The 21,766-nt window shown below is 41.4% G+C and overlaps 1 protein-coding gene across 4 annotated transcripts in view; it reads right to left on the reverse strand.

Annotated features, from left to right (window-relative positions):
• The window catches only part of LOC121282937 (serine/threonine-protein phosphatase 2A 55 kDa regulatory subunit B gamma isoform), a 339,135-nt gene that overhangs the window by 94,137 nt on the left and 223,232 nt on the right, over nt 1–21,766 (reverse strand). For all 4 annotated transcript variants that reach the window (XM_041196762.1, XM_041196781.1, XM_041196771.1 and 1 more), the window contains 2 exons: nt 20,268–20,433; nt 16,644–16,756 (listed from right to left, as the gene is read on the reverse strand). In XM_041196762.1, the coding sequence (XP_041052696.1) occupies nt 16,644–16,756; nt 20,268–20,433 (279 nt within the window). The remainder of the gene's footprint in view (nt 1–16,643; nt 16,757–20,267; nt 20,434–21,766) is intronic.

A 21,766-nucleotide genomic window follows, 5' to 3' on the forward strand; every position in this document is an offset into this window, starting at 1 on the left:
AGTGTTAGGAGGTCAAGGGGGATAACAGCAAAGGCGGGGGTGGTGGTGTCAGTGGACCCCCTTCAGCCCCACATCTATGCCCTCGATCATGCATAGATTTGTACGGATCGACAGACGACCCCCCCACCAGCTGACATGCAGCCTGCACAGTTTTACCAGTCACGCAGGCCGCATGTCGGCAGGCCCACCTGGAGCTGGGAAGATCGTGGCGGAGGCAGTAAGAGGCCCTTAAACGGATCGTTAATTGGCCAATTAAGAGGCTCAAGTGGAGGCGGGGCGCAAAGTTACCCATGGACCTTCCCACCTAGAACTTAATACCGGTGGAGACGGAAAGGCGTTGGGTATTGTTCGGATACCAACCCGCCAAATTCAAAGGCCTGCCAACCTCCTTCCTAGCTTCCTGCGGGGACACAGGATTCCGGCTATCGTGATGACTGTACGTGTCAGGTATCCAGCCCACCAAATAAAACTGGACAGTGGCATAGCATAATGGTATGTTAACCCATTTTCCAACTTAAGCCAATGGTAGAGAAAATCATTCACAGTGTGTAGGCTGGGCTGTCAATTTGGGGGGGAAAAAAGGTACAGCGTTCTTGTTCTAATAAAGTTAGTTAAAATGCACATCCATATGTTACCAAGTCATCTACAATTTCTACTGAGTCACTGATCAAGAGTGCGCGATGATTGTAAGACGTTTGTAAGATTGTTTCTGCTTGGGGAGAAAGAGCAAGAGAGTCACCATGGATTGCTCCCACCTATCTACCCAGCATTCACTTATAAATCAACAATAAAAGGAGACTTGGCAGGAGGTCATCTGCCCCCTCCATTCTCGCTGGAAGAAATGCTCAGAAGACAGAAAAAAAGTATACAGGAGATAATACATATTAACAAAATCAATCTACATAATCAATGTTTGTTTAGGTTTTACTCAGCTTTCTTGAATTGCCTTGCAGTAATGCTGTTTATTTTTTACCCTAGCAAGCTACCACTAATTAAATGGCTTAGCTTAGGCCTTACATGCCATGTAATTGTGCTGTCCTGCTGTCAGCAGGATACAATTCACATCACCTGAAGCTTTTCTACAATATCATGCAGATATTGTTATCAGCCAGTGTTAACAGTTATGACCTTTTCTCCAAAATGCACTGACAGACATGCTATTTTATGCAGCTGCAAATCCCTGGCGGCTTTGTTACATCCCTAGTGATCACTCCTGCCAACAACTGGCTTAAAGCTTCTTTCCTGCACTATTGTAGCACAGAAATGAGTAGTATTCAGCTTAACATGCTCTACTCCCATGAAAAAAATCACCTGAAACAGACTTTTGGCTTAGGTGCATGAGAAAGATTTGTGTTTCATCTAAAAATCGTTGACTGTTCTTTCTCCAAATGTGGAGATGAGGCCTTTAATTAATAGTTTTTGTCTCCTGCTGGCTGAGGGGAAATGGGGGTGAAGTTTCACTCTGCAGCAAAGAACAAGATGGTGCCACTTAAAGAAACATTTATAATGATTCTTGTTTGCTTCTATTATATTTAGTCTAACATTTATACATTTAGTCAGCACCAGCCACCATCTCAGACTACAACCAATGGACAAATGTGCCTCAGTAAACACCTGCTTGCTAACTTTTCCTCTCCCTGAGCAACGTGGCTAAAACCCATGCACAACTACACAGGCTGAGCACACCCAACATCGAGTCTTCTCCTTAGTTACACTACCATTACACCAATTTCTTTGACATTTTTAACCTGTTCGTTGAATTACCCTTACTTACACAATTGAAATATTAGGCTTAATTGTGCAGCAGCTCATATTTTTATATAAAAGGTTATGATAAGGATCATGGATTTACAGTGACAACTAATCAAATTCTGCATCCATAACATGGGATTGTTTTGGGAATTAGCTTCTGCAATTCTGTCCATCTTTCCATGAAAATCATAGGTCAGTGGCCTTGGACACCAAAGTAACAGTTATCTATGAAAAGAAACACTTGGAATAAAGTCAACGTGTTCAGCCACGTACAAACTCATTATACAGACCAAATGTGGAATCACTTCACTTCTGTTTCTTCCAAATAAGGAATGCTGAAATGAAAGCACCATCCAAGGGTCAGATTTATCGAAGGTGTTAGGTGGTGGAGAGGGGAAAGGAGAAATATGTCTGTCTGCTAGTCTGGAACAGCTTCCTGGCTGACACACTCCAGATCATGGACGATATAAAATTTGCTTACGCAAATGGCCAGTGATCCAAGAAAATATCTAGGCTAAAAACCCCTTGTATTGGGGAATGCAACAAACCACCCTCTAAGCAGCCACTAAGCTGGTTAAGCCGCCCTCCTGTAATGAGTAAAATCCAATGCAAAAAATTGGAAGGTCTACAAACCAAACACCATTTTGGATTCGAGAGTTCCAACACCACCACTGAAAGTGTTGAAAATTGACATTCCAGGCGACTTGACCTCAGGATATCCATTCAGGTGGACAAGTCTCAAAATTTAAGAATTAGAGAGTTGGCTAAATGTTTGATATCGAAATATTTTCTCACAATGGAAGACCATGTTAAGGACAGATTGCAGCAATAGGTAGGTCCATTGCGTTTAACACAGATATGATATCCTGGTTGGTGTAAGTGCCCCTGATACTGGCCCATACAATTCCTGGGCGGGCCTCCTCCAAAGTTAGAGGTTTACCAGAATGGTGGTTGGTAGCCTTTGGTTGCCTTGTGTAAATTTCTCAAGGTGATATGGGGAAAATATATTATAAACTATGCTCCAACCAAAATAGAACAAAAGTACTTAGGATGTATTATTGCAGGTTCAAGACCAGCAGCTTCTCATTCAGAAGTAACATTAGCAAGCTAATAAAAACTAAACATAACCTTGGTGAAAGAACAAACAGAAAGGTAAAACTTGGTGTGTTTTGCGCCAGTTTTTCCAGGTGTAAAGTGAGTGTAAAGCATACCAAATTAACAGTGGGACAACCTGTGCCAAATCTGTGCAGGCACTATTCAAACTGCTAAATTTGAGGTACCCTGATTTTAAACACTGTAGGTAGTTTCCCAAATTAGATGTTAAGCACCATAAGTATGCATATTGATGACCTCCATCCAGAAATGAATTGTTGATGAGAAACACAGGTGGTGTTGGGGCTGCTCAGAATTCTTCAGCAGCCACCCATGGCCACTGAAAGTTAATTCTTTGTTTCAACGAAGCCCGGAGGAGCAGGAATGCAAGAGTCACAACTCGCCAGCTCCCGTGCCGTTGCATACTTCTGTCAGTACCCCAGAATGTACATTGCTTCAGCTTAGGCTAGATTTTAGATGAGGGATAAAAGAGGAAGGTTGCTCTTTAGACAGCTGGAAGAAGCTGCTGAAACCTCACCATGGCCCTTGATTCATCAGATGGATCAGAATTATCTGTGAGACTCCTTTAGGGTCAGTGACATAAAATACTATCAGCTCCCCATTCTTTATTTGGCATGGGACTCAAGGAAATGACTTCCATTCACCAAATTACACTTTATCACAGCCTAGGGCTTAGATTTAAGGGATAAAGCATATAAAATTTACTTAAACACATGGTCTGCATAGACATGAGCATTGTCACAATCTTTATCAATGACAAGTTAAAACATATAAAACCTCAGCGAGACCACAGTTGGAGCAGTTTAAAATTTTGGACTCCATTCTATTGGAAGGATGTTGTGACAATAGAGAGGATGAAGTGCAAATTTAATAGAATTCTGTCTACAATGTAAATCTTGCAAATTGGGGTGTTCTTGTGAGAACAGATGAGATTATGAGGTGATTTGGTAGCAGTACTTAAAATGATCAATGAATAGGGCAGATTAGTTGGAAACAGTTGTTTCCAGTAATTGAGGGATCTAGAATAAACGACATGGTATAAGATTAAATGTGACAGTCAGAGCAGAAAAGACACTTTTTTTTTCGCATACAGACGGTTGTGAGGCTACAAAATGGATGCAGATATTGACTAAACCAGAGACTATGCCAACATTTAACAGATTAGATAGGTCGTTGAAGGAGCAGGGAATAAATGGAAATGGGAACAACGTGAACACATGGGGATTAGAACAACTGCCATGTGGAGGAGAAGCATCAATACAAACTGACTGGGCCAAATGACATATTTCCATACAATTTCATATAAAGTTACTGGCTGCTTGAGGGATGAAATTGAGGTAGAACATTTTCCCTTTCTTTGTTCCTGGCAAGATGAACAATCTCAAACTGGGCATAATGACCAGGCTGAACTGTATTTTTAATCCGATTCCTCTGGAGCTGCAAAATAGTTCAAGGAGAGTAGACATATGTTACAGAGCTTTTTTGGGGAGGGAAATTCTCCACAATTAAATTTACCCAAAACGTCTTCTTTTGGAGCAAAAATTATGATTGGGTGTTGAAATTTTAAAAGATAGCACACGCAACATGGGAGAGAAATTGGACCTGAGCTGCAGAGCAGTACAATACTTGAAATTAATAGCTCTTAAGAGTTTATTTTTACTCCCAAGTACGTTTGAAGTCTCAGTGAAATAAAGGCACAGCTTTTCTCGATGACCACTGACATAGCACATTGTATAGCAGCCGCTTGATGGAGTAATCATGATTTTAATATATGGGGTAATAATTTTCAATAACTGTGTGACAGCATCAATGAGGCCAGGATGGATATAATGGAGAGTTTCTCTAATCATTCAATGTCAGGAATTGAAGCTGACTGTAAGCAATTTGATGCTCAGCAGAGGGTTAAAGGATCACCTTCAGGCCCTCAGTGCCTGACAATTTTAGCCAGCAGGAAACCAGCAAACTGAATGTTGCAGCAAAAGCCTATAAAAAGATTGAATAAGGTGGGGAACAATAGAATTCACAGAGACCAAAAGCTCTCTGAGAAGAATCCTAGGCTTGAATTCATGCATCACAACTGGATAAGAATTTTGTCCAATGCACAAAGTTGATTCATTTGAAGATCACTGTACTAAATTCCAAACTGAATGGCTACACTAGACTACTCATCATTATGGATGTCATGCCTTACAGGGTAACTTCTTCATGTACTGCAGCATTGCCTTTGACCTCTCCTTTCCGAATGGGCAGAGAGGGGTGTAGAGGGGTGTGTTGAGCAGGGGAGGGAGCAGAGCTCTGGTTAATGCCCCTAAAATACATTTACTGGGTTTGATGTTGTGAGCAAAAATTCCACTGTTTTTAATTCTGATTCCATCAGCACTGTCACTGACAAAGAGATCTGTTCTTGTAGAATGTCCAATAGCGTTACTTAGGTAATCATAATGAGAGAATGAAATACTTGTAAATATAAATCTGAAAATGCTTTACAATTTTTAACACAGAACTACAAGGTTAAGGGACCTGACATCCAAGGGAATAGGATGAAGCCATAAAGAGGTATGCCGGGCCTGTCTTGGGCTGATGCACAGCCCCTCTAGTTTTTTTTTAACCCCTCTACCTTTCATTCTTTCCCATCTCTTGGTTTCTGTCTTGTTTCTGTTTCATCAGTCAGTTGGAAGAGTGTTTCCAATCCTATAAAGGGATATAATGAGGATCGACTGGAATATTTCTGCCATACCAGCATGCTGACATTTTACATGCTCCATTGGTTGTCATCTTGCCTTCCCATTACTGAGTTGGCACTGGGGAGAGATGGTACAGTTTCCTAAGGTAAAAGCAAAATATGAAACAGAAACAGAAAATGCTGGAAAAACTCAGCAGGTCTAACAGCATCTGTGGAGGAAGAAAAAAGTTAACATTTTGAGTCGTAATGACTCTGTAGAAGAAACATTAGCTCTGTTTTTTTCTCTCCACAGATGCTGTTAGACCTGCTGAGTTTTTCCACCATTTTCTGTTTTTGTTTCAGATTTCTGTTTCTTTCTATTTTTGGTCCGAAAAAAAGAAACACCTAATCATTTCATTTTTGCAATCTTACTTAAATTAATACTTTTAATTAACTTAATTGGTTATTAAATAGGCATTTCGACCAGCCTCTGATTGTTTATTCCAGTGTTGTACTGGTTTATGATGCACATGGGCATTTCTGTTCTAGCTGATCTTATAATTTGGTGATTGATTCTCATTAGAAATTGGCACACAATTGACAACAGTTTACTTCATAAACACTGTAAGAGGTCACTGCATGAAGAAAATCAAATCAGACCCATGTCTCATGTTCTACTGATTCCAAGAAAAATTGTCCAGCTCTTGGTGAGGTCAATGTCTGAGTTAAGTGGATCCTGCCTCAATATAATCAAGGAGTTCTAATCAGCATCTAAGCAGTCAACAACATCTGGACCTTTTAAAAAGGATTCATTAAATCTCCATGAAAGGACAACATTAGATCAAGTGCCAAATCAGTTTAGGCAACGGGTGGAATCATCCAGTCCCTTTGGGGACAGGCATGGGCGGACAATATGGCAAGAAGGCCAAAAATCGGTTTTACGCCGTCGTGAAACCAGTTTGCGATCATCCGCTCCACCCATCAATGGCGGGCTGTGTTTCCCGTCTCCGCACGCGGGAATCTAATTTCAATACTTCAACATCTCGTTATAAGCCCTGCTCACCAGAATCACCTCCCCCGATGCTGGATCACCCGGGCCGACATATTTCACAACTGTACTGAAGCGACGTGCACCTGGCAAGCTGCATTTTGCTCGGGTTGTCGAAGTTGCTTCCCGTTACTGCATAACTAATGAGGCAGGATGTGGATGATACAGCGCAAAAAGCTGCTATCATAGCCAGCGGTTAAAATGTCTTTTCTCACGCCCTCTAATGCACTTGGTCATAATCTGGGACGCTTCCGCCCCCAATTTGACGGTAATTTTAACAGAAGCATTCCATAATGGTGGTACTTTGACATGACAAATGCAGCTAACCTAAAATAACTAAGTGTGAAAGGTTAGAATAATCACACCCCTTGGGGTGGCTCAGCCTCCAGGCATTAGCAGGCTCTGTTCAATTTATTGACAGAATCCTCATCCTGGATTCAGGACATTAGGCTAACGCTGTCAGAAATGTCATCCTACAAAATCAAGAAAGCTGAAAGACCCCCTCAAAAAAGTTGCCAACGCAAAAGGTAGCACTTGACCAAAAAAATAGCCCTCAACAAAGGCCTTTGTCTCTGCTTCAAGGTGAGCAAATAAGTCAGTTTCCTTTTAATTTTATATTGAATTTCAGGAAATACATTTTTGGATCACATTCCACCACACGGTGAAAACTGAGGTCTGATGAACTCGTGCAAGACTTGCAAAAATAAAAAGCACAGTGGGACGTTAATCTGTCATGCCTTTAACTGCATCCAAACATATCAAACTTACCAGATACACCATAGGTAAAACAGGACAACAACGATGCAAAAAAATGTAAGGGAATGAGCTCTGTGGTGCAACATCTAATTACTTGGGGGGTGTGGAGAAGAGAAGAGAAAGAGAGGGGTGAGGTCTGGGTCATACCCTCAAGAAATTTGCATTTTTGACACTTAATTTGGTGCATTTGCTTGCATTATGAAGTGTCCTGTGATTCTTTTTGTCATGCATTTTTTGTTACTCTGCCACGGCTTCTCACCTAGTAGACTTTAGCCCAATTGTGCACCTTTATCAAACTGCACACGTGTGCTTGTGCAGTCTCATTTTTCCATCCCAAGCACAATGTCAAGGGACTGAACTACTTAAATTAGAAAACGTAATGTAATCAATTGCTGTTTCTGAGCTGGAGATGCAAAATAAAATACACTGCCAGCAGTTAAAAGAAAATACCACTGCATTAAATAAAGATATACACACATGCCTTATGTTAAAGCTTTAGGGGTTTAAAGGGTCCACTCCTTTGCAAGGGGGCTATAATATACAATGGGCTCAGATGCCTTTCAGCATTTTGACATTGTAATGCGGAATATTTTTTTCTTACCCCTCCCCCATGCATCCTCTCCCTCGAGAGGATGTGGAGCAAACCTTCCTATCATCCCATCATTGTCAATTCACCGAGTTAGCTCAGTTGGCTAAATGGCTAGAGGGTGGTGCAGAATGATTCCAATGGCGTGGGTTCAATCCCAAACTAACTGTGGTGGTTCATGGGGGCCTTTCTCACTCCATGCTTGATGTGGCGTGGTGCCCTTTAAGCTATATAATCATCTGTCTCGAACAGAGAGAGATGCCTATAATCGTTTGTGGGCTATGGGTAATCAGCGATCTAATTCTTGGTTCAGGCCCTCTTAAGAAAGGAAGAAAGAATTTGTATTTATACAGTTTTTTTCCAGTCAGCGCGCCCCAACACGCTTTGCAGCTAATTAAGCACTTTGAAGTGTAGTCGCTTGTAATTTGGGAAATGCTACAGCCAATTTGCACAAAGCAAGTTCCCATAAAAGGCACTGTGCTAATGATTAGATGACATTTTTATGAATGTTGGGTGAGGGACAAATAATGGCCTCCTCTTCATTCCCTATTCTTCACTCCTCTATCCCGCACAGCTGTAAACTCCTTTGATCCCCAGCTTCTTCCTTCAACCCTCTCTGGCTGCATCTTGTTCCTCCACCATCCTCTTCAACTAAGTTCCCCTTCTCATTTTCATCATCATAACCTCACTTTTGCCTGCTCAGACTTTGGGAGCTTCCTGGTTGAAGATATCAACCTATATCCACTCCATTCATGCACTGGCATCTCAAGCAGCACTTCTGACATTGACTTTCACTCCATGCAGTTCAGAATTTGTCCCACTTGCGCATGCACAACGTCCACACGTGCAGAATACAGCGAACATCAGCTGCCAACAGAAATATTACTTCAGAAACCACAGCCTGAAAGGAGCAATTCGTAAAAGCACATCCTTTGCTCCGAATGTTAATGGTTGACAACTACGCTTAAAGCACCGGACCAAGCAAATCACTTCCAGCCCCTTTCCCAAAAATAGTTTTGCTACAACGCCAACCCATCCAGGAACACGAGTACCAATGTAACAGTGTTTACATTTGAGATAAAGCACAGGTTGCCTTCCAACAGAATCAAACCACTACAGTACAAGAGGAAGCCATTATGCCTGCACTGGCTCGCTGTGAGCGTTATCCACTGAGATCCATTTCCATTCCCTTTCCCTGCAGCCCAGCAAAGATTCTTAAAAAATAATTTACCCACTTCCCTCTTAAAGCTATTACGAATTCTGCATCCACCACTGTTTTTGTGAGGACCTACGTCCTAGCAACCAAACGTACTCCCTATCACACTATGTTCTGATTTTCTCAGAGTGTTTGCTACCTTTATTCCGAGAGAATATGCATACTGTGGAATCCAGTGGGCAAAATAGCAACTTAATTACACAAAAACCTATAGAGCACAGGCACCCCACTTTCTTTTCAATTTTGCAGCTTCATGACCCGTGAGATGGGTTTCCATGTGAAGTGTTACATTTGAGTGTTTAACATGCGGCTTGGCTAATATCTTTGATCGTTTAATCAAAATTAATTCCTTTCACGGTCGGGGAGGTGATTCTAATATCAAATCTGCGTGGGAGCTGTCATCATTGCCTAGCGATGTAATAAAACAAAAGGTTCTATCCTCTAACATTCCAGACCAAAAAACTCTCCCATTACAAAAATGACCATTTGTTAAGCTGCAAAGCAGCAGACAAAATGAACCTGCTGCACGACATCCAAGCACTAAGTTAAAAGGTACACTAAATACAACTTAAGAACTGTCTAACCTGATTAAAGGTGCACCTGATTTTACATTTAGATCGACTTACCTCAACGCCCCTAAAACTGCAGACTACGAAAATAGATGCAAATATAAACAAGTCTGACTCCCTACCCTTCCTGTTTCTCCAACATTGAATAGGCCCAATTCCCCCCAAAAGCCTTATTAACTTGGGCATCGAGTGGCAGGGGTCCAGCCAGGAGAAAAAAAGCATGAAAACAACCTCCTTTTAAGAGGCAGAAGAATGCTTTAGGGCAATGAGGACCAGGAATCCCATAAAGGAAAGGCATGTGGGAAGGATAATAAATAGGAACATTTATGATGGACGAGGAGCACAAAAAACACAATTCACTTCACATTTCAGTTAAAATTAACTTATCAAAATCAGCAAGTCCAATTAGTAAATCAGCCCTTATACTGATGCATCACCACAAGAAAAGGAGTTACACCCCTAAACCATTAGCCTAAACCATAAACAACTGGAAATAAATTCCACTCATTGCTATTTGTAGAAATGGTACATTCACAATTTTATTATAACAATGTTTCTAGTGATATTTTTCGAAACACCTTTCACAGTGCAAAACATCCCAAGGTGCTTTACAAAGGGATCTAAGGGAATGCAACAGGAATGGTGTGTACAACAACCTTATTAAGTGAGGACAACTTACACCTGGCATAGGATGAGCTGGATAGCTCACACATATGCCAATTTGCACCTTGGATAAAGGTGTCATGCTTATCTATACAAACATCCTTTGTCTGTATAGCAAATCTAAAATAGTAGCCTCTGATTCATCTGAATACAAGGGGCTGAATTGTACGTGCACCGGCAGGCGTATTTCCCGCAAAGGGTGGTGGGTGGGTGGGTGCTCATCCCACCTTCACACTTGCAGTACCGGCAGCTGCCACTGATACCCTCCCGGTGCTGCTGGGGCTGATGATGATGCTGCTGGCTCATCGAATTGGGTGGCAGCCCCAAATTGTGGGACTTCCACCATAATGAGGGACGGAAGTCCCACTCAGCCCTGGTTAACAAGCCCTGCAGGGCTTTAGTGCTGTGGAGCTGCTTGATGTGGAGTTGGTCAGCTTCACACCGATATACTTTCTGAAGGGGAGAGTGGTGGTGGTGGTGGTTGGGGGGGGGGGGGGGGGGGGGGGGGGGGGTGGGGGGGGGGGGGTGGTGCGTGCCATCCGCTCCTCCGTATTATTCAGCCCAAGGTTACACAAACCTGAAAGATGAGCTCATTTCTACTACAGTGTCATCCTAATGAATCCAGGTGATGATTATGTCCAACACGTATGAGAATTGAAGTCATTGACTTGCTGATTTGATCACTAAATTTTACTCCAATGAAGGGGGTTAAGTCATTAGAAAGGGAGATCTAGGAAGCTTTCCACATCCGGCTGAGAAAATCCAGACTACCACTTAGAAGAAAATTGAATGTTTATCAGGAAGTCTTGACTGACACTTTGGGGGTGTTTGAGAATTTGACATTCATGTTCTGACAAGCTGAACCCATTGTGAATGCTTGACTGAGTTTCAAAATCCCTAGAGCCACTTATCAAGTTCTGACCAAGAGTGCTCATATAAAATATTGGCTCATATTTCCTTTTCAGATGCACTTTAACCCACCCCATTGTGCTTCAAAACCTTTTTTTCTTTTTGTGTTTAGTTCTGATTCACACTATTGCATGTTTATTTTTTATATGGGTGAATTGTTCAGCTTTTGCCCAAGAGGCATTAAACCATCACCCAAAAGCCCTGCAGCAGATGAGTACAATTGAGTACATCAATACAAAGAGTCAACCTTCAGGTTACCTAGAAGAGATAGGATCTTCTGCAGATTAAACTCAAAGAAGGGACAAAGTGATGGGGAAGATGGCTTTCTTTCCATCAATACTCTATGGGTTTTACTGTTTTGGGAGTATTGTAAATAATGCTGGGAATTAGCATGTGAAAAAGTACTATTTTGTCTCAGTTTAGTGGTGCTGGGCTATTGTGATGTATGCCAAGTTCCTAATCTGAGTAGCTCTGCTCTCTCTCAGTATATAAAAAAAAACAAAAAGGTATTACTGCTAACATTGACTAAGTAGGAATAAGGAACACGGTCTATAAAATGTTCAAGTATGACTGACTCACTATACCAGTCAGACACCCATTAACACCTGCAACATTCAGCTGCTGGCTGCCTTTGGATTACTTCAGTTTTGAATCATCTTGATTAATAGGGACATCACTCAGACCCAATTCCCGCTGCACTCCAATACAGACTACAATTAGCACCAGCTTGTCTAAGCTGTCCTGTTTTTTTGACAGTTATAAAGAATGAACAGCAGACAGGTGCAGAAATACACCACAGACCCACAATGCCTCCACCGAATGGCAAACTAAAGCAGGTTAGCTGGAAGGGTTTATTTTCTGTTTTGTTATTTAAAAACTGCAAAGAGCAAAAAAAAAACTCCAACTATAGGTACTGACACTTGGTATGCACAAGTTAAGGGGCACATCTATTTTAAGCATGAACAATATATGACTTGTGATATAATGAAATGCTAATTCATAGGCCTTATGGTGAAGAGTCCAGAGGAGGGCATGGGGCCAGATAAGCACATGCCCCGAATGGACATGAATCTGATCCCACAGTCCAAAGAGCAATTCGATGAGGTTGAATGCCAGGTGAGGGGAATGGGCCTAGGAGGCCTTGGAGGAGCAGGAATTGGAGATCTAGGGAAGGTCAGAGTGGAAACTGAAGGATCGGGGCATGGTGTCCGATTGCAGGATGTCATCCAAGCAGGCAGACTGGATCTAGGAGGTAGGTATAAAGGCACTAAACTCCTGGATAGACATTTCATGCTTGAATTTAGTTGTTGGCTATCCACAGTTAAATTTAAAATGGTGATCACAAATGAGACTAGCAATATTTTTATGCTGGTGTCAATGTGCCTCCTTGGAATGGTTTGGTTGCCCATCCCTCATTCTTCCACTGTTAATGCTGGAACTTGGCAGGGTGGGGTCAGGCTTTAACACTTTAATCTTCCACCCTACCCAAACCTGCCCATTTGTATTAGATGCTGTATTGTAAGTTACATGCGTTTTTACTGTTTTAATTGATAGGACACCTGGTGCAGCTTAGAAAAAAAGCTGTTTTTTCAGTTTCAATGGACTCCATTATTTACATTTCCCAGGGGCTGTTCCCCCTAAATTATAGCAGAGCTCGTTGTGAATGCTTGGCTGAGTTTCAAAAGTCCGAGGGCCACTTATCTCAGCCGGCCGTTGTGTTCACATTTTGAATAACAATTTTAAGAGGTTATTAAAGGATTATCCATGATTGATGTGGTTCGTGAAATAGATGACTGTTTTCACAACCAATTGACCACTTGAGGGGATCTATCATTTTTGAATGGGTTTTATGAGAGTTCTTTTCAGAATGAAGTCTGTATGAGTGAGCATTGTATTAGATTGTTAGAAGTATATTTTTTTTATCTCCATATCAAAGACATGGCACCTGAGGTCTCCCCATAGTATATAAAATGTAAGTGATTATGGAGGATACATGGGGCATGGGTGTGGCATTGGGGGAGCATAGAGAATATGAGGAGGCATTTGGGGTGGGTTGTGGTGGGGGGGCAAAATTGAGACGTGTGAAGGTTTGAGGGCCTGACATTCATCACTAAAACTGAGCCAATGTCCCAGTGAATGGAGGAGGGCATACTAGCCTGATGAACTGGCTACCCACCCACCTCCACTGTTGCCTCGGGCCTGCCTCTGGAGGTGGTGGGTCCAACTCCATTCCATACTCACCTCCCCGACACAAAATACAGAAGGTTTTTTTTAAGGAAGTGGCTCTGCCAGGTTGGGAAGTTTCCCGACTTGCCCTTCCCACCTCATCCACAAAAATTCAACCCACAATGTTCTAAAATATACAGCAAGATCGTCAGCATCAGTGTAGAGGTTGAACCGTTATGAAGAGCTTCCCCAAAAACACTAGCCCATCATTTGTTCAGATATCAAATAACCTGTACAACTGATTTGATCTGAAAATTGCCCTGTTTTCATTTATGAAGATTTATGCCAACAATTAATCTAAGCACAAATCCTTGTGTTCATACTATTTCTGTCCAACTAAGGGATCTATGTGCTTTTAACCCTGCCTACTTTAAAGATAGCTAAAATTATTTTAAGCCCTTAATACAGTTAGTGATCTGTCCCTTCTTATCATGCCACAGGGAGGTTCAAGCTAGATCATCCATCAACCCAGTGTGTAAAATACCAAGAAATAATCAAGACAAAATTTACAAGGATAGATGTACTTTTAAATCTGTTCCTTTTGTACCAGGAGAATTAGGATCAGGCGCATGCAGGTGCACCCCTGATCTGGGGGGGGTGGGGGGTGGGGGGGCTTTTTACTTGGGTCAGCCAATTAAGGCCTACCCAGCGTGACGTCTGCAAGGAAGCACTATGCACTCCCTGTGCGGGCGGGCGTGGAATCCCTAAACCGAGAGTGCGCTCTTTCGCTAAGGCTAAGTGCTGCCTCAGAGACATCAACACCAAATTTAAAATTATTAACAATTAAAAAAAAAATCACCTGACATGTCCCCTCATGTGACACGGTCACACAAGTTGGGACATGTCCATCACTTTCATTAACACTTTTATTAAAAATTTTAAAACCTACATGAAACCTCATCCCGCCCGTGGATGGGGTTTCATGTTTTTTCCAATGCCAGCCAGGGATCCTGGCCTGCCCGCCAACCTTAAGGTTGGACCAGAAAATAAGCTAGGTTTGAAATGTTTAGTAGGTAGACATAGGTATAAAAGGAATTTCAGCATTTTTAAATAAACCAGACTAGCTTGAATTCAAAAGAGGATGTGAAATGTTTCACTCAGCCAGGAGAAGTTAAGAAACAGTGCGTTTATTTTTCCCAAAGATTATTGGTAAAATTGGTACTATGAGGGGTTTTTATTATTAGAGAGGTAAAGTCCAAAGAATAGTGAAACAATGAGAATTTGCATTCAAAGGCTCAAAGCCTAGCACCTAAGCCTCAAGCTGCTGTCTACAAAAAACTGAAGTGAAGAAAACTCACTTTGAATTGGATCGTTCAGGGTATTGTGTTTCTTTGCCTGGGTATTTTAAAAATATGAATACCTTAACGAAAGTGTAACTGGGAATTAGATTAACTAGGGGATTTAGAAGTTATCATTGTAGTAATTTGTAGATCCATGTATGTGCTTCAAATCATTTCTTCTATTCAAAGATTTAATTTAGTTTCATAAGAAACCTAGAAGACTCAGTGGTCTTATTATTACTGAATTCAAGGCACGCATCTCAAAATTTATATAAGTTGTAAAACAGTTGTGGCAATTATTTCAAGTTTCCCTTTGGGATTTGAGCAGCTCGGCTTATACCATTGGTTGTGCCATAACAAAATCAGAGAAATAGCGTTTGTGTAAAGAAAAAACTCCTGGGAGACAGATTGCTTTTTTCAAGCTACTCAAAGTCCAGATTAAATTCTGTTCAAACATGATTTTTATAAATGCACTTTAATGCACTTACCTTCCCATTCATATTCCAGACAAAAACCTTCTGTCATAATTGGATTAGATTTTCCTTTAATTTTACTGAAGCATCCACTCAAAACAAAGCCTGCTGGTAACATTTCAAGATTTTTATCTAACCTCCCTGGAAGGAATGTTGGTTTAATTTATTTGGTGTTATTATTATGTTAGATTCAGTTCTCCCAGGGTTAACTCCCAGAGAGTCAAGCACTCCAGACTGCTGTTTAAGACAAATTAGTTTTTATACCCGCCATCACAGGATTGAGTCTTATTGCAAGCCACAATACTTTGAGACAACAGGAGGCCACTGCATTTTTAATATTGGAATGGTTTTCATTCAGAGGCATCCAGCAAAACAATGTGGTCGCCTCAGCTCCCAGACAGAAGGCAGAAGATACTCATTCAAGGTAAGTAGTTTGATTGACACCTCAGTGAGCAATACTTTGACAGAGAGCTGAGGGAAGGCTCAGAGGTCAATCATCCGTATCTATGTGTGGCTGTCTGTTTCTTTCTCCCACTGCAGCACAGCAGTCTCTGGAACACTTGGAGTGATAGTAAGGTCCCACATCTCAAAGATAATTGCCAGTGGGTTCAGAAGTTGCTGACTTGTTAAAGTGAGCAAAAAGCAAATTGCATTATTTTGTATTTTCCATGATACAAGGAATAACAAGTTATTGATTGGATTCTCATCATGAAAGCTGTGTCTCAGACAAAATAAATCAGCTTATTAGTTGACAAATTGGCATAATGTCATTGGTGTGCTTTTTGGTCTACTTTACGAAAATAGGAGAAATCCACAAAGCAGCAGTGTTCAGTGTGCATAGAGAGGTTTATTATTATAGGCCTATTATTATTATTGCTTCTAGGCCATGGCATTGCTATCATGCATTTAAAGTAATCTTAGGGGATGTGAAGGCAGCTTATGGGACAGACAGATGATGCCGATCGCAAGACAGGGAGAGCAGATCCAAAATTTGTAACAATACCCATTTTAAATGAGAAGAGATTCTACACAACTCGTCAACCTTTCTCTTTTTGGATGCCACGTTGTTTTAAATTTCATATTTTATACATGTAGACTGCTTATTTATAATAAATTGTTTTCTGAACAGTCACAGAGAAATGTACTATAACAAACCAACATGTTGGAACATGATTTCTGAATTCTATTCTGTAGCTCATTTTTATCATCTAGTGCAAGAAATACGTGCTGTCAGGTTGCAGATTATTGGTATGGTTTTCAAATCAAATTTACCCAATATGGTGCTGTATAATTGGATGCTTTGTCCCCTAATTGATCTGCTCCAAGTTTTTAAGAGAGTGTATTGTCTCTGTTTATCTGCCCAAGTTTAATTTGGAAGGTCTCCACTCACCTGCAGCACTGTAACTGTGGAGAGATCCTTCATTCTACCTTCTTCATCTTTGAGGTTATAACCTTCTGGCCGCTTGTCCCTTTCACTGACTTTCCATAATTTAATAGTTTTATCTGCAAGAATCAAAGACAATATACTGTGTCAACTTCTAGCGATACATCTCTGAGCAAAGTGGTACTGATAGAGTTGAAAAAATAAAGGCATTGTACAATTATTTCTTTCCACAAGTACATCATAGAGTTTAAACTATGAATTAAACAACCCATCCAAACTATGTTGTACAAATAATGTTATTTGTACTACGGAGTAAATCATTCAGAGATCAAAATAAACACACAAAGTGCAGAAGTTTGGAAGCCTGCCAAAAGGAGGCAAACAGGTGCTGGAATTCCTGGTGCCAGCTGGCATGCCAGTTTGCAGGCATGGTTCTGCCTCTGAGCCTTTTTTAAGGAGGCCAGGTTTGGGGTGAGACAGCTACCCGTACACAAACAGCAGGAGAGAGAGAGAGAGAGAGAGAGAGAGTGTGACATAATTGTTTAAAATACCTGCCATCTTCAAATGTAAGAGAGAGGGGCAAGAGTGTGGGAGATTGTGACAGAACATTGAACAGCATTAATTATATATTTTGCACTATCATATTGAGGTGCCAATTTCACAGAAGCTGGATTAGCAGAGCCATTGACATGAATATAATGGGCAGAATTTAATTCACTCCTCATTAACCCCCAGAGGCAGACTGGGAAGTGGGAGCGCCCATTTAACCAGACAAGATGATATGTGGTTGAATACCCTGTCATCTTCCTGACTCCACCCCACCCTATTAAGTCTGGGGCAGTAAGACTCAGGGATGGTTGTCCTGCGTGCAAGTCAATCAAGGCCTTTGGGTGGCCCTACTACAACTACATTCCTTTTTCTTCCCCCCACTTGAGTGGCTCCATGCAACACGGTCCTGTGGTCGGTTGTCTCATTCACCCTGGAGTTCCTGTTCTCGTCCACACAAGCGGCAAGAACCTCAAACTGGTTGGACAATTGCAAAGGCTGAGGCTTCTCTGTTACTACTTTTTGGATCCCCAAACCTGCCTCTGTTGCAGTCTCACTCTCCTGTCCCTGACCATGAACCAAATCTGAAGTACCTATCTTAAGGGGTGTGATTGCATTCTTGAATCAAAGTGTCGAGGTTACTTTCCCCCTCCCTGATGCAATGTCCAAAGCTTGAACTCCAGCTCATCAGCTCAGGGACAAAGTTCCCCAACCTGTAGACACTTACTGCAGATGTGGTTGGGGTGGGTCACACAGGTATCCACCAGTCCTACATGCTACAGCTACAACACATCGCCTGCCCTGCCATCTTGATTTTGTTTGTATTTAACTAATTCAATTTCAAGTTAAGAATATCAACACTTATCCATAGTTATTTCATGGAATTTAACTACTCAGGCTATAAAGTTAATGTAGTACTTATGGAACAACACTTCCAATGTATCAGCCACCAAGCAGGAGAATGAGGAGCCAGGCTCTTTGGTCATTTGTCTGCACACTTGTTACACCATATTGTTTTGCCATTCACTTGTTTTTTGCCCGATACTTTTAGCCCCCAAAGCCTACCTCAATTTGAAATGTCTTTTAAATGTTGCTAAATGGTTGATATTGCGGTTTTTCAAAAGCCTAGTTAAATTAATTGCAAGAATAATTTCAGGTTTTTCCTTGCTATTGGAAAATTCTAAACTCAAAACCTCTACCAGACCACGTCCAAGTCAACGGTAATCTCTGCATCCACTACAGTAGTCAACTCAAAACTGGCTATTTAAATAACCTTAATTAGAAGAATAATTGGCAATCTGTTTTTGATACTGCATAATTCACTCTTCACATCCTACTAATTCCAGGAAGAATGAACAATTGAGTGAAAAATATTAACAGATTTTATTTATTTTGACAGGACCATTTATCAAATGCCAGCCTTCTATTGCTATCCCAGTGTACACTGCTGTGGCTTGAAATAATGGTCCACTAACCTTTAACACCATCATTAAAGCTTCATAGAGAAACCAAACTGTTATTTTTTAAACTTGCAGCCAAGACAGTTAAGAGACGTAACTATTTGTCCCTCATGTTTTATAATATTTCTCCTTTAACACATGACTTCTCTGCAAATGCAAGAGCAGTTGGAAAATAACTTCTGAGCTTTCATAATTAACTTTGCATACCCAATTGCAATAACAATCCATCTTGATATATCTGCTTAACATATAAAAAGTCAGTTCTATCATCTGAGTTGACAACACAAGCTCACCCACTGAAAACTTTCTTTTTAAGTTTTATTTTACCAACTTCCAACTCCTCCTCCATGCCAGTCACACACTATGTCTCAGCTACAGCGTAATGCAGCTTTAGCGCAAGAGCATTCCCACAAATACTGTCAGTGTTGTTCCCCAGCTGATTCATGATAAGGTGCGGCTAAGCGCCCCCTGTCAACTCATTCAGCTTGGTCCTGCACAACCACTGACAAAAATGCCCCATGAGAATCCTCAGTTCAGATGCCTTTTGAGAATATGGACGGTATTTAATAGGGGTGATGGGGTTCTGGCTCCCACCAAGAGCCCCATGTAGCTTATTTTCAGAAAGGCTCACTGTATTAAGTGCCACTCAGGCCCAAGGAACTTGCAGATAGAAATAATGATTGTTGAAAGTCAACTCCCATAAAAGGAATTTGTTCAGACTCCATACAGGAGTAAAAACAAAAAAACTGCGGATGCTGGAAATCCAAAACAAAAACAAAAACAGAATTACCTGGAAAAACTCAGCAGGTCTGACAGCATCGGCGGAGAAGAAAAGAGTTGACGTTTCGAGTCCTCATTAGGGTCATGAGGACTCGAAACGTCAACTCTTTTCTTCTCCGCCGATGCTGCCAGACCTGCTGAATTTTTCCAGGTAATTCTGTTTTTGTTTACATACAGGAGTGACTGCCACCACTGAGCCCAAGAAGTTAATGCAGCAAACCTGAAAAATTTAATCAAGGCTCTTAACTGAATTAGACAGGGCAGCTTGTGGAGGTCTCAAGCCTGCAATCCTAAACCTTACCAGGATTTTTGTTTGACCAAAGATGTAAGCAGGTTTTTTTGCACTGCCTATGGGTGTTGGAAGAGTCTGTCCAATGATTAAATAAAGTCAGAGTTTTAACTACTTAATAGTCCATGTCCAAAATATAAACATTTTAACACAGTGTTGCCATTGCGTTCTGCAGTATGGCTGACCAGGAAACTCTTCCATTCTTGGCACCTACCATCAGGCGTATTGGAAAGGTTTACAGGCTGCTAATCTACCTGTCCGGCCACATTATGAACACACCTTCTGTGGCCATCAAGTCCTGGAGTCGAGCTTCTGACCGAGGTAGGGACATTACTTGATGGGCCGAAGGGCCTCTTCTGCACTGTGATTACTACTGTGTCACAACACCTCCCTTCAGCAGTATTAGCAAATAAATATCTGAAGGTACTTAACAAAGCAGACAGAGAGATAACAGTAATAATGTGTTAGTTGGTGGGGGTATCGAGTGGCAGGGCTTGGATTGAAAATATGGCGGGAGGCAGGTTTCCAGGAGGAAGAGAGTTTGAGTTCACTCACCATTGGTAGAGAGGAGAAAGTGAGCTGCATTTTGTTGAGGCAGCCAACGGATCTTATTAATCTTTTCTTCTATTTCCAGGCTTTTTAAGTAATCGAACTCAGGCTCATGACTCTGGAAGGTGCTGTAAACATTGTACTCACCTTGGTGGTGAGGCTGGCTTTTTGTCTAAAAAGAAGAAAAAGGGTTAATTTCAAAGCTGAAAATGCAGATCAATGTATTGGGTGCGTGCACGCATTGGTGGGGAAGGTGGTAGGGCACGGGGGTAAATGGGACACAAACTTAATTAACAAATATTGTAAAAGTTTTGGGAAATGCATGATTTCCTTGTTTAAACTATGGAACTATGTAGGTGTCAACTTTTGAAGGATTCAGATACATTATAAAAACTGCCTGTGCTACACATTGGCCAAATATGACAGCACTTGAAAATTGTAGTTTATTTTCTTCCACTGAAATTGGGAGAATTTGCTCCCCCGGTTATTTGATCTCTGGTCATTGCTATTTAGCTCAAGAAGCAGCTTGGGGCAGGATCGTAGGCTTCACTATCCCTGGGTTAGGGCAAAGAGCAAAACAAGAAAGAAAATCAGCCAATCTTCACACCTCTAAACACTATCCTTCAATTGCTGCTGGAATTGTACATCAGGTGGGTTCACATGATTCCCTGAACTGACAAGTGGAGACCAACAGTTACTGTCGATGTTCACTGGGGCAACAGATGAGAAAGGGGCACAAGTAGCTATGTGTCTCTGTCCCAACAAGACTTCGCATCTTCAGGGGATAAAAGGATGGGAGGGAAAGGTGAGTAGTAAAGAATCATCGTTCAAGGCAGGATTTAGCTGATTCAAATGGATGAGCTAAATCATAACTGCAGCAACATGGCAATTCAGGTTATTTTATGCTTCTTTTTAAGCTATTGTGATGGCCCATGTGATTTTGGAAAAATGTTAGAGCGATGGTCCCTTTAGGAACTAGGCTTCTATAAAAGGGGATTTACAGTAAAGCACCTGGCTTCCAGTGAATGATCATATGACCAGTTTGCCTGGGAGATAAACAGTAGAATAGCAGGGTCAACAAGGAATTAATTATAGGGGTGAGTAGATTGTGGGTTTAACTCTGTTTCAAGCAGAGCTTTTTTTTTAAAGAACAAACTGGAGTGAAGGAAACATCTCCTTCAAGAAGGATTCAGTTGAAATCGTGTCGGACGAAATAGTTTAAAATTCTTCTCAACTGAAGAACTCCGAACCGTGAGTTGAACTTCCAGTATAGCGAAGGTGAGAGAGCAAGCGAGCGAGCAAGAGAACAAGCAAGCCTGAGAGAGACTTAAGCGCAAGAGTGTTTTGGCCCAAGATGGCAATGCTTAAGATGCTAGTGATGCCTGTGTTAAATGGGGACAACTGTAGAATGGTTGGAGGAGATTTGAAGGAACAACCTTGCTGAAAATAACTGGAAAGCCCAAGAAATCTTAATCCTTATATGAATCTTGGGAAGTGTGCCCAGA

This window comes from Carcharodon carcharias, chromosome 1, assembly GCF_017639515.1.
Source record: "Carcharodon carcharias isolate sCarCar2 chromosome 1, sCarCar2.pri, whole genome shotgun sequence".
Taxonomy (NCBI): domain Eukaryota; kingdom Metazoa; phylum Chordata; class Chondrichthyes; order Lamniformes; family Lamnidae; genus Carcharodon; species Carcharodon carcharias.